At 42.1% G+C, this 12,534-nt stretch overlaps 1 protein-coding gene and 1 long non-coding RNA gene across 4 annotated transcripts in view; both read right to left on the bottom strand.

Moving 5' to 3' along the window:
* Nucleotides 1–2,979, bottom strand: part of NPHP3 (nephrocystin 3) — a 43,661-nt gene extending 40,682 nt beyond the window's left edge. For 2 of the 3 annotated variants that reach the window (XR_006299503.1, XM_043595390.1), the window contains exons 1-2: nucleotides 2,511–2,978; nucleotides 130–255 (exon numbers count right to left, since the gene is read on the bottom strand). Coding sequence is in view for 2 of the 3 variants with exons in the window: in XM_043595390.1 (XP_043451325.1) it covers nucleotides 130–255; nucleotides 2,511–2,906 (522 nt within the window). In the remaining variant the exon portion in view is untranslated. Of the gene's footprint in view, nucleotides 1–129; nucleotides 256–2,510 lie in introns of all 3 variants that reach the window. The other variant, XM_043595391.1, reaches the window with a different exon arrangement.
* Nucleotides 2,980–12,343: 9,364 nt separating this feature from the next.
* The window catches only part of LOC122491985, a 40,693-nt gene continuing 40,502 nt past the window's right edge, over nucleotides 12,344–12,534 (bottom strand). The window contains exon 3 of the long non-coding RNA XR_006299502.1: nucleotides 12,344–12,521. This is a non-coding gene — a long non-coding RNA (uncharacterized LOC122491985). The remainder of the gene's footprint in view (nucleotides 12,522–12,534) is intronic.

The raw sequence follows: 12,534 nt of genomic DNA, 5'->3' as shown, positions 1-12,534 counted from the left end.
TAAAAAGCGCTCTACTCTAGTTCTTAGAACCTTCAGGACTACATCTACTTATTCATGCAGCATTACAGAAACTTTTAAAATATGTTGTTATTCTGCATCACTTTGCAGGTAAAAACATAAGGCATTTACCTTGAATTGCCTTTTCACTTTATCTCTGTCATGTTCAAATGTTGCTGCTCTCTCCATTGCTTGGTATTTTGCTTCTAAAGCACTTTCCTTTTCCCGAAGTATCTTCTGATACGTTTTTTGAAGCGCCTGAAATAACTGACCTTGTTATTTCTAACAAAAATAATATTCCTCTCAAATTTTTCAATATCTTACATATATATTACATGCATACCTTAGAACTGTACCAATCTACTTACTATTTTACCAGTTATCAAGGACTACATATTGCCATTTCATTCAAACACATAATGAATCATGAAAAAAAATGCAAACATGCTTAACTATAATAAATGAAGACACTTCAATGTTAAGCTTTTAATGGAAATTAGTACTGTGAATTGAAATTGAAATACTGTGTCAAACTCTTAATTTTCCCTATGGCACAGTTTTCCCATCTGTAAAAGAACAAAAAGTATATGGGGCGCCTGGGTGGCTCAGTCGGTTGGGCGTCCGACCTCAGCTCAGGTCACGATCTCGCGGTCCGTGAGTTCGAGCCCTGCATCGGGCTCTGGGCTGATGGCTCAGAGCCTGGAGCCTGCTTCCAATTCTGTGTCTCCCTCTCTCTCTCTGCCCCTCCCCCGTTCATGCTCTGTCTCTCTCTGTCTCAAAAATAAATAAAACGTTAAAAAAAATTTTTTAAAAAAGTATATAGTTTGTAAGTCTTAACTTGAAGGATAATTAATTCTGTGTGACCATGCACTTCCTGGCTCCATGTCTTTCTCATTTTGCTATCCCCAGAGCCCCCTTGGTGCCTGTCACATTGAAGGCCCCCAGTAAGTGTATGACTGAATGGGTTAAATAAATATGGAAGAGGTTTTTTTTTTAATGCCTAGATATATGAGAAAGGAATCAAAAAGGCTGCATAAAAAAATGGGTGGGTTAGTTAAGGAATCAGTTTAGACCTCAAGATAATACTAAAATGCATAGTGGATTCTACTCAACTTTCGGAACTACTACATAAAGTAACAGGAGGAACCTGAGACTGGCTTTTGTCAGCCCTTACTGCACTCTGCCCTGGTTGGTCCAGCCTTCTTTTCTACCCCCCATCTCACAGCCATTTCCAATGTGCAGCGTCCATTAGACAATAGCTTTGATGCATGAAATCAGGTATCTGAAATGCGTTAAGTCCATTTTATACAATGCAAGCGCATTAAGACTGCCCAGTAGGAAAACTGGGCAGTCAACAGATAGACTGGTAAGTAATTCTTCCCAGATAACAGTCTAATTTTACAACAGCTACTAGGAAAGGTGCCTAGTCTAGAAGGAAGGAGGATTTTTTTTTTTTTTAATGTTTGTTTATGTTTGGGGGCGGCGAGGAAGAGAGAGAGGCAGAGGTAGACACAGAATCTGAAAACAGGCTCCAGGCTCTGAGCTGTCAGCATAGAGCTGGATGCCAGGCTGGAACTCATGAACCTTGAGAACATGACCTGAGCCAAAGTTGGCCGCTTACCCAACTGAGCCACCCAGGTGCCCCTGAAGAAGGCTCTTCTCAGAAAAATCAGTGTGAGGTATTTATTCAATTCCTACTGTGATGAGCCCAGAAACACTTGGGCTGTCTACAAGTCTCTTCCACAGTTAAAAAAAAAAAAAAAAAAGTAAAACCACAACCCTCAGAGAGGCCTAAAACAGATGACACAGAGTCTGACAACTTTGCTCACAGAAAAGCAACCTCTTGCTTTACATACCATTTTAATGAGTCAAAACACATCTCCTAGAGGGAGACCACGCAATAATTGTTTTTCTGAGTAAATTAGTCAAGTGCATTAAGAGCATTTGACTACACCTAGGGAATGTTTTCAATCAAAGCAGTTAGCATGGTGAAAATCAGGTTTCCAGAAAAATTCACTTCAAGATCATTAAAACTCAAGAGCTCCACACGAAGAAACTGAGAGATATATTTAAGGGGGCGGGGAGTGGAGTTAAAAACTCCTAGGGAATTTGATGAGTTGGCTTCGACAGATGTCACCAAAATCTTTTGTGTGTCTGTGAGCCCTGTTAACCTACTTCCCTGGAGCCCCCTGCAGATTGGCATTTGCTGCTTCAGGACACTTTCAGGCTAATTGTTTCAAGGTGTCTGAATGAATGAACCAGAAATAGAAAAGGGGCGGATTAGTTAAGGAAATCAGTTTAGACCCCAAGAGAATGTGTCTCTCAAATTAAAATGCAGAGCGGTTCCTAGCCAACTTTCAAAACTACTTGGTTTAGAGAGGGGGCAGGATGGACGAAGGACGGAGTTAGGCGTCCAAAGCCCAGCCTGGCAGGGCGCGGGCGGGGCGGGGTGTGGGGGGGGGGGGGGGAGGACGTCCCGACTGCCCCCGCCGCGCACGCGGGCCGGGCGTTACCTGCAGCTCCGCCCGCAGCCGCTTGTTCTCCGTGTCCAGCTTGGCCTCGCGGCGGCCCATAGACAACAACTCCTGATTCTTGCTGACCCGGAAGATCTCGTATTCCTTCTTCAGCCGCTCGTACTCGGCCGCCGGGTACTCCAGCTCCGGCACGGACGAGCCGGTAGACTTGAAGCTAGCTCCCAGCAGGCCGCCGCCGCCCGCTCCACGGGGCAGCGACCCGGGCCCGGCCCCTGCCGCCGCTGCTGCAGCGCCGCGGCGGAACGAGCTGCGCAGCAGGCGGGCCTTGGGCTTCACCTCCACCGGGATCTCGCAGGCCTCGCCGCCGCCCGCCCCATACGTGTCCTCTATCACTTCCCCGCCAGCGGGGCTCACAAGCGACGAGGCGGTCCCCATTACGCCTGAGGCCGCCCCTACCAGCCAGCGGGGTACCAGAAGGGGGCGGGACGCGGCGAAAGAGACGGGGCGGGGCAGCAAGAAGAGGCAGGGCAGGGCGAAGGGGCGGGGCGAACGGGATGGGGCGTGGCAGCAGGACGGGGAGGGGCGGAGCGCAAGGCGTGCGGGGCGGGCGGTGTGATACGGGTGGGGAGGGGCAGCAGGACGGGGCGGGGCAGAGCTCAAGGCGGGCGGGGCGGGATGGATGGGGCGTGGCAGGAGGGCGGGATGGATGGGGCGTGGCAGGAGGGCGGGGCGGGGCAGAAAGAAAGATGGACGGCCGCGCGTGCGGGACCTATACTGTACTAAGTCGGGGGATACGGACCAGCGCGTGCATGGCTCCTCTCAGCAGGGTCTTCTCGGTCCCAGGCCCCCTGACGAGGGCGTGCCTCACAGCTGGCAGGGTCCCGGGTTGCTCTACCTTAGCGGCTGCTGTTCCTGTTCTGCCGCCGTGGGAGACCCAGCACTCCTCTCCAAAGGCAGTTGGGAAATCTGAGAAACGTACTGAGCGCCTGCTGTGTACCTGTCACTCTGTGTTTCACGGTATGCAAGTAGTTGGAATGGCCAGCAAGACATAGTACCACACAAGAAAAAGCTTTTAGCCTTGCAGCCTGAGACCACCAGGGACAATCTTTAGACAAGGTGAGGTTTTTTGACTTTTTGTACGGATTTTAGAGACTGCACATCAAAGGAGCTGTGGGGCATATCACCAAATAAAGGGAAAGATAAGAGTATTACGGTATTTGGGGCAAGGGTGGGCTCTAGGTGATATGAAAATTTTCAGAAGATGGGGGAACTGTTTTAAATAAAGTCAGGGAAGGGGTAGGGTTGACATCTTTTACCCTATCTTGGGTTCTTGCCCCTGCGCCTGCTAACTCGGTCTTCTAACCTCTCCAGGTTGGGAGGCCTGGGAGAGAGGACAAGAAAGTATTTGACTGACGCTCCTGTGAACTGTATGTTGGTACTCTTTGGACTTGGTAAACTGTTAAAAGTTGGCCTTTTTTCCTCACGGATACTTTTGTTAGGTTTTTCAAAGACCCCTCTCCCCCTCATAATTAAAAACCTTGACCCAGGCTGGTGTGGCTCTATTCAAGCTGTTGCTCACTCTTTCCCCAGCTGGAATCCAGTGATACATTAAACATCCTCTCTGCTGATGTTTGTTCAGATCCAAGATAATCCACTGGTTCACTTGACCCAGAGGCCCACATTTGATCCACAGGTGTTACAGGTCAGGTTTCCTGGGAAGCTGACTCTGAGATTGAGACAGCCATGCAAGATGTTTATTAGGGAGTGTCCTTGGGATCAACACCTATGGAAAGTAAGGGAAAGAAGCACGTTTGCGCAGTAGAAGTTGAGCTTTGCTGCATCTCAGTGGAGGCCTCAGTCAGTCCTCAGAGAGTTCTGATGCTGGAATGGCCCTGTAGAGTGGTCCTAAATTGGGGTGCAGGGCTGGGACTTTATACCCTCATACCAGCCAGTCATCAGCAAGCTCTCTCCAGCCAAAGCAATCCCCATGGAGACTCATAGTTGAGGGCTCTCTGCAGGTATCACTTCCAGTGGAGGAAACAATCTTTTCCCTGAAGAACTCTGGGAGTGCAAGCCAATTCTCCACCAAAGTAGCTAGTCATCCTTTCTCTTACCCTTTAGATTTTCATCAGGAGGGAATCAGACACCAGGCCATTACGGTTCTTCAAACTCCAGGAGACACATATTAAGTCTTCAGGTTGTCTCCTGAGATTAAGGGAATCATTACTACCATCCCAGTACCTCAGGAACTCTCTCCCTTTTAAAGTCCCTTCTGATCTCTAATTTCCAATCCTTGTACCCTCGGTGTGGATCCGTGCTTTAAGGATCATTCACTAGGTTTCTGACCACCTCCTCTGAAAAATTCTGCATCTTAATCTTGCACCTTCTTTGGAATGTAGCTCAGTTGAAGACTTCCATTATTATTCTTGCATATAAAATAAAAAGCCATCACCCATCCCCTTTAAACCAGTAACAAACAAACTGCAGTAAACTTCCCACAGCTTGTGGAGTGAATTCAGATTCTGCATCCTGGTACTGAGTGCCTGAAGCAATGAGTCTCTCCTTTCTTCACTTCTCATCTATCCAGTAACATCCCTCTACCCACGTTACTCTATCCTAGTCGGGCTAATTTTCTTCTCCTCAAGCCAATAGGGTTTCTGTTTCCTTTCAGTACTGTCTGCCAAGTTCCATCTCTTTCAACATCTACCTTCTTTCCCTCAGAAACTTGCCCTGGATAATTATACATTTTGAGTTGATCATATCAGTAGTTTCAACTCCGTAATCCTTGCCCCCCATGTGCAAAGTACTACACTTAACTTTTCCTGACCTTGTTCTTCATTCATTGTGTCTATCAATCTTGGTCTTTCAGTAGTTTTTGTTTTTGTTGGTATGCCATTTGTTGCTTAGATTCATCCCAGCAACCCTTATTGAGCTCCTGCTGGAAACATAATGTAGCACAAATGACTGATGACCCAAAGAGATGTTAAATGTGGCTGAGTTCTCAAAAAGCATGCGAGTTGTCTCTTCCTTCCTTGATAACCTTTAAATAGTTTCGGCAGATGCCCCAAAACACAAATCCAAGTTTGCTGAGATCATGGAGACTTTTCCTTTCCCCATATAGTAATTACTAGCTGCCTTTCTCATCAAGGACCCTGTGTATACTGCATGCATACTGACCTTGGATAACTGTTAATGCCTAAGCCACCTAACTGGGTGAGCCCAGAGGTGATCAGATCTAGAGTACTAGCAGGTACTCAGCATAGTAGCGTGGTTGGTTTTCAACATATTTCTTAATTGTAAAACATCACAGAATTTAGTCTAATGTTAAGTCTAATTTTCAACATCATAATTTGATTTTCTTCTTTATGCTGAATTTAACCTACATACCTCAGTTTGAATTTTGAAAGGATAACTTTGGGGGTGCCTGGGTGGCTCAGGCGGTTAAGCATCCGACTTTGTCTGAGGTCATGATCTCACTGTTCATGAGTTTGAAGCCCATGTCAGGGAGCCTAGAGCCTACTTTGGATTCTGTGTCCCTTCTCTCTCCTCCCCTCCCTCTGCTCGCTCTCTCTCCCTCTCCAAAATATATAAACATTAAAAAAAATTTTAAAAATAACCTAAGAAAGCATAACTTTGAATACAGACGTAAGGTGAGGAATAAAGTCTCCGGAAAACAGCTTATGACTAATGAAAGATGGCTACAAATTTTTAATTACTCCTTTTATTGTAAAGTGAAGTTTATGAGGACAGGCTATATAATTTGTGGGACCCAGTGTAAAATGAAAACGTGTTGCCCTTTGTTCAAAAATTGTAAAGAATCTCAAGATGGCAACAGAGCATTAAACCACAAGCACAGAGCCCTTTTGTGTTGAGCACTTGGGGTTCTTCATGGGTTGCACAACCATGACTCCCGCCTGTTTATGACTCCTCCCCTTGAATCTGGTTGGGCTCTGTGACTGCTTTAACCAGTAGACTACGGCAGATATGACACTGTGCGAGTTTCTGAGTCTGGGACTTGCGAGAATGGCAGCTTCCACTTCCTGTGTCGTGGAACAGTCTGTTTGGGAGACTTCAGCCACTGTGTAAGGAAACCTACTACCTCACATGGGACTGCCAGACTGGAAAGGTTATGTGTGGACATTCCAGGCAACAATCATGGGAAGTGAAGCCATCTTGGACTCTCTGGACCAGCCTATTTGCTAGTTGGATACTACTAAGTGACTTTAGTTAACACCACGGGGAGAACAGAAGAATCACTCAGATGATCTCTACCCAAATTCCTAATCCAACAAAATCATGAGATATAATAAAATTGTTGTTAGTTTAAGCCACTGAATTTGAGGTAATTTCTTCTCACATCTGGGAGAAAGATTTCCCCGCATTTGGTGAAAGTAGCTTGTAAAATTAATGCTACCACCTTTTTAAAAATGTGATTTGTAGAATAAATAGCATTTGTGGTGGTGACTGTGTATTTGGTTCTCAGACTATGAATCTCAGAATCATTTGGGACACCTGTTAAAAATTAAGATCCACTGAATTTTAATTTCTGAGACTGGAGCTTGCAAATTTGCAGGTTTCATTAGCTCCCAGGTGACAATTATGTAGTTTAAGATCTCAGAACCAGTGAAATTGCATAAAAATTGTGGCTAGGGATGACCTAATTCCTTGCTACTCAAAGTGTGATCTACGGACAGGAGCACCAGCATCACCTTACAGCTTGTTAGGAGTCAGAGGCTCTGGTGCCGTCACAGATGTACTGAATCACATGCAGAGTAAGAAGATCTCCAGGTGATTTGTATATACCTTAAAATTTGAGAAACTACTATAGAACAATGTTTTTAATGTTGGTTGCACATCACCATCACTTGGAGAACTTAAAAAAAAAAATACTGCTGCCTGGGTCTCTCCCCAGAACAATTAGATCAAAATCTCCAGAGGTGGGGATCTGGCCATCATTATTGTTTAAAAGCTCCTCAGAGGATTTTAATCAGCAGCAAGGGGGAATACCAATGGCTTCATCCTCTGCTGTCTCATTATTTCCAACATGTGTGCAATCCACCTTGGTAACCGTCTTGGCATATGTTTGCATACATCTAGCTTCCTATTGAAGGTTTCTTTCCTTTAATCTCAGTTCATCATAGCGAGTGCACATGCGATTTTGACCATATTGTTAGTATTGTGCTTCACTTTTAGAAATAGACATGGCATCACAAGTGGTCACTATATCCCCCCCAAAATCTGATTGGAAGTGCTGCATGGGGTAATAGTGCTTGGAGAGCAAGCAACTTTACAGAAGGAAAGGATTCTAATTCTCATTAAAACTGCCAATGTTCTCCCAGGCCATTTAGTCCTGCTCCATTATACCATTCATAATCAGAATCAGGAATTCTGATTCCTGAAGTCCCTTGCTACAAAGTCTATATGTATGACTCGGATTTCAAGAATTAGTAAACAATGGGCAACATCTAATCTGATTAAGCATCTGTGATTTAACATTTCTACCATTAGGGGGCAGTATAACTCAGGAAAAATTAATTTGGCTGGTAATTTGTATATACAAAAAAGAATCCTCATATGAAGATAACATTTTATTTTTTTGAAGATACCATTTTAAAGAATTTAGTCCAAGTGTTGTTATCAGTAGTGATCATCTACATTGCCTTACTTAGTTCCCATCACAATAACACTTGTCTGGAAATTAGTCCTGAAACAGACAAGAGCATAGTTTGGCAAAGTTTTTTTTCTGTAAAGGACCAGATAGTAAATATTTAAGTCTCTGTGGGCCATTTGATCCCTGTCTCAATTACTCAACTCTGCCATTATAGCATGAAAAAAAGCCATACACAGACATCAATGAATGGGCATGTCTGCATTCCAATTCCACTTGGTTTACAAAAACAGATGGCAGGGCATATTTGGCTTGAGGGCTGTAGTTTGCTGACCCCTGAACTACAGGGGCAATTTTCAACCTGGAAAATTTTCAGAAGTACCTGGGGAGCTTGTTAAAAATGTAGAGTCTTGAACCCCACATCAAATCTACTGAATCAAAATATCTGTGGACCAGGCCCTGGCATCTAAATTTTTTTAAGTCCCCATGTGACCCTGCAACAAATATGAATTTAGTAACCATTAGGCCAAAATAAAGTTTACTGCCCTTTTTGGGAATTGTAAGGTCCTCCTTGGCATTTTATAATATTTTTAGTATCTGAATACATTGTAAAAGATATATATGTGGAGTTTAGGGTTAGATTATCCTATGGGTGCTGTCAAAGTGCACAAGTGAAGGCCTCATTTCTGTGTAAATGTTTGTATTGTGTGCATGGTTTGGGGTTGTTTTGTACCACAGCACCTGTTAGCCCATCCTGACTGGTAGAGGGGCATACGGAATTAGTTTGAACAGGGAAGGGGAGGAGACTGAAGAAAATGGAAAAAGGAGAAAGAAGAGTTTAGTGAGATGGTGGAATGTTGTGCGGGATCTCTCCAAAATGTCCTAAATCTTCAATAAATCTACAAAATTTACAAAAAAGGTGGCTGTGATTGAATTTTTTATTTTTTTATTTTTTATTTTTTTTAAGAAATTGGGGAAGGAGAGGAGTTTAATGCCTGGATGAGTACAAAGGTGAAACAAAGGCAACACAGATGTAGTGGGCAGGGAAGTTGGGTAAGAATATTTTATGTATGGAGTATCCATTCTTCATGATGTGTGTTCTCTGAAGATAGGGTTGCCCTGGGCTTTTTCCCTTGGATTAAATAAATATATGGGTATGTAGAAAGACATGCTCTAAAAAAGAGTTGCAATGGGTTTTCTTAAGAATATGATAGCAAATATATTTACTAGTGGTCCTAAAACAGATCGCACATTTTGGACACTTATTTAACAAATAAAGCGATTCTGTTTTTCCAGAGCAGAAGCAGCCTCGGAGGTGCAGGAAGCCATTTATTTCTTGCTTGCTGAAAAATGTCCCTTTGTTTCTCAAGTTCAGCATTTTTCTTCCCCCCTCCTTCTGCTCACATTCAGCTGTGAAGTTGAATATAACCTTTTTTGTTCTTTTGAAGTTGAATATAACCTTAATTTTTTTTTTAATTGAGCCACCCATTTCAAATCTGGCAGCCAATGTCCACTTTAGGCTGTCATTAGTGACTGTCACTTCTTACCCACACCCATGACCCACATGGCAGGAAGCAGGCAAGGAGCCAGATTTAATCAGCTCCCACAAAGGAGAAATGAAGTGTTTTCTCTACTGTATAAATGTAAATGTGAAAAAGGATGTGCCTTTTCTGACTTAAGTCAGGCACTGAGGAGAGTCAGCTGAGATCGGTAGTTGTAAGAAGAAATTTTTGTTTCTTTAAAAGTAATATGTGAATAAAAACAGCAGGTTTTAACTTTCAGAGTTTAAAATATAGAAGAGTTTGTCTTTTAGATATGATTTATTCATGGTTATGAAATTTTACTAGCTCTTATAAAACTGATGGGAGTTATTTGAGTTATTGCCTCAATCTGTAAGTGAGTTGTATTCCAATGATTAATTTAATAATCTGATATTTAGTATTTGAAGCATATTTTCTCAAGAAACAATGTTAGATAAGATGGTTATTGTTTCATCTCAGCACACAGAATACTATTTATGGTAAGTGCAGAATAAAAATAATTCAGATGCCATTGTAACATGTCATCTATAGAGCCATGCTTTCAGCATATTAACTCAGATTATCTAGGAACACATCCATCTTTGGGTTGTAAAATCTTAGATATCACCTCTGCTCATATTTGTGGCCTGTTGGTCTCCATGAAGAAGATAACTACAGAAGGCAATAATAAAGAGTAGAGTGGAAATAAATGAAATAGAATGGGAAAACAATAGAAAAGATCAACAAAATGAATGGCCGGCTGGTTTTTGAAAAGATAAACAGCATTGACAAAATTTTAGCTAGACTTGAGAAAAAAGGAAGACTCAAAGAAAACATAGAGAAAAAGCTCCTTGACATTGGTCTTGGCAGTGATTTTTTTGGATATGACACCAAAATCACAAGCAACAAAATAAAAAATGAACAAGTGGGATTACATTAAATGAAAACGCTTCTGTACAGCAAGAACAAAACAAAACAAAACCAACAAAATGAAAAGGGAAATAGGCACCTGGGTGACTCAGTCAGTTAAGCATCTGACTCTTGATTTCGGCTCAGGTCATGATCTCATAGTTTGTAAGATTGAGCCCTGCGTTGGGCTCTATGATCATAGTGTGGAGCTTGCTTAGGATTCTCTGTCTCTGTCTGTCTGTCTGTCTCTCTCTCTCTCTGCTCCTCCCCTCACTTGCATGTGCTCTGTTTCTCTCAAAATAAATAAATTAACACCCTAGGGAATGAGAGAAAATATTTACAAATTGTATATCTGATAAGGGGTTAGTATCCAGAATATATAAAGAACTACATATACATGGAACTTAGACAACTCAATATTAAAAGCATCAAATAATCTAATTTTTAAATGGGCAAAGGACCTGAAGAGGTAATTTTCCAAAGACGTACAAATGGTCAACAGGTACACAAAAAAGTATTCAATACCACTAATCATAGAGAAATGTAAATCAAGACCACAATGAGATACCACCTCACACTTGTTAAAATAGCTATTATCATAAAGACAAGAGGTAATAGGTGTTGGCAAGGGTAGGGAGAAAAGGGAAACCTTTTGCCCCACTGTTGGTGGCATTATGGAAAATGGTATGGAGTTTCCTCAAAAAATTAATAGAAGTACCAGCAATCCCACTTGTGGGTATACACCTGCAGGAAATGAAGTCACCATCTCAAAGAGATAATCTGCACCTTGTGTTCATTGCAGTGTTATTCATAATAGCCACAACATGGAAACAACCCAAATGGATGGATGCTGGTGGATGAATGAATAAAGAAACTGTGGTACACATACCCTGTGGAATATTATGCAGCCTTAAAAGGAAGTCCTGCCATTTGTGACAACACAGATGAACCCTGAGGGCATTATACTAAGAGAAATAACCTAGACGAAGAAAGACAAATACTGCATGATCTCACTTATATGCAGAATCTAAAAAAGTCAAATTGATAAAGCAGAGAGTAGAATAGTGGTTACCAGGGGTAGGGAGGTAGAGGAAATGGGGAGATGTTGGTCAAAGGGGACAAACTTTGTTATAACATGAGTAAGTTCTGGGGATCTGATGCACAGCATGTACAGCCCTGTGACTATGGTTAAGAATATTGTATACTTGAAATTTTCTAAGAGAATAGATCTTAAATGTTCTTACCACACACACAGAAATGGTAACTATATGAGGTGATGGGTGTGTATATACTAACCTTCTTGTGGTAGTCGTTTCACTATATATATATATATATATATATATATATATATCATATCATCACATTGTACACCTTAAACTTACACAATGTTATTTGTCAGTTATATCTCAATAAATCTGGAAAAAAAGATTCCTCTATATACTCATCCACATAGCTAGAGGAAAAAGAAAAAAGATGATTTCTAAGTGTCAGAAGGATAAAAATTTGGAGAAACTGCAACTCTGTGCACTGAGAATATAAATTAACATAAACACTTTGGAAAATTGTTCATAGTATCTCTTAAAGCTGCATATCCTACCTATCCTAGTCCTAGGCATAATCCTTACACAAATGCATGAAAGCCACATACGAGAATGTGAAGAGTACTATTACTCATGACTATCCAAGTTCCCATCAACAGTAAAATGGACAAATATATGGTGGTATATGGTCACAGACAAATACTACACAATAATGAAATGAATAAATTATGTCAACAGGTAGTAACATGGTTACATTTCCCAAATATTGGACAAAAGAAGCAGACACAAAGGAGATAATGTTTCATGATGCCATTTATAGTATGTTCCAAAGCAGGCAAAAGTAACTGATGATGGGAGGGTACAGTAGCTTCCTTTGGCATGAGAGAGAGAGAGAGAGAGAGAGAGAGAGAGAGAGAGAGAGAGACTGGGGGCTTCTTGGGTACTGGTTGTGTTCTTTGATCTCTTCTTTGATCTGGAAGGCAATA

This window comes from Prionailurus bengalensis, chromosome C2 (assembly GCF_016509475.1).
Source record: "Prionailurus bengalensis isolate Pbe53 chromosome C2, Fcat_Pben_1.1_paternal_pri, whole genome shotgun sequence".
Taxonomy (NCBI): Eukaryota; Metazoa; Chordata; class Mammalia; order Carnivora; family Felidae; genus Prionailurus; species Prionailurus bengalensis.
The sequence above is the reverse complement of the archived record's forward strand: the minus strand, read 5'-3'. Positions and strand labels throughout refer to the sequence as shown.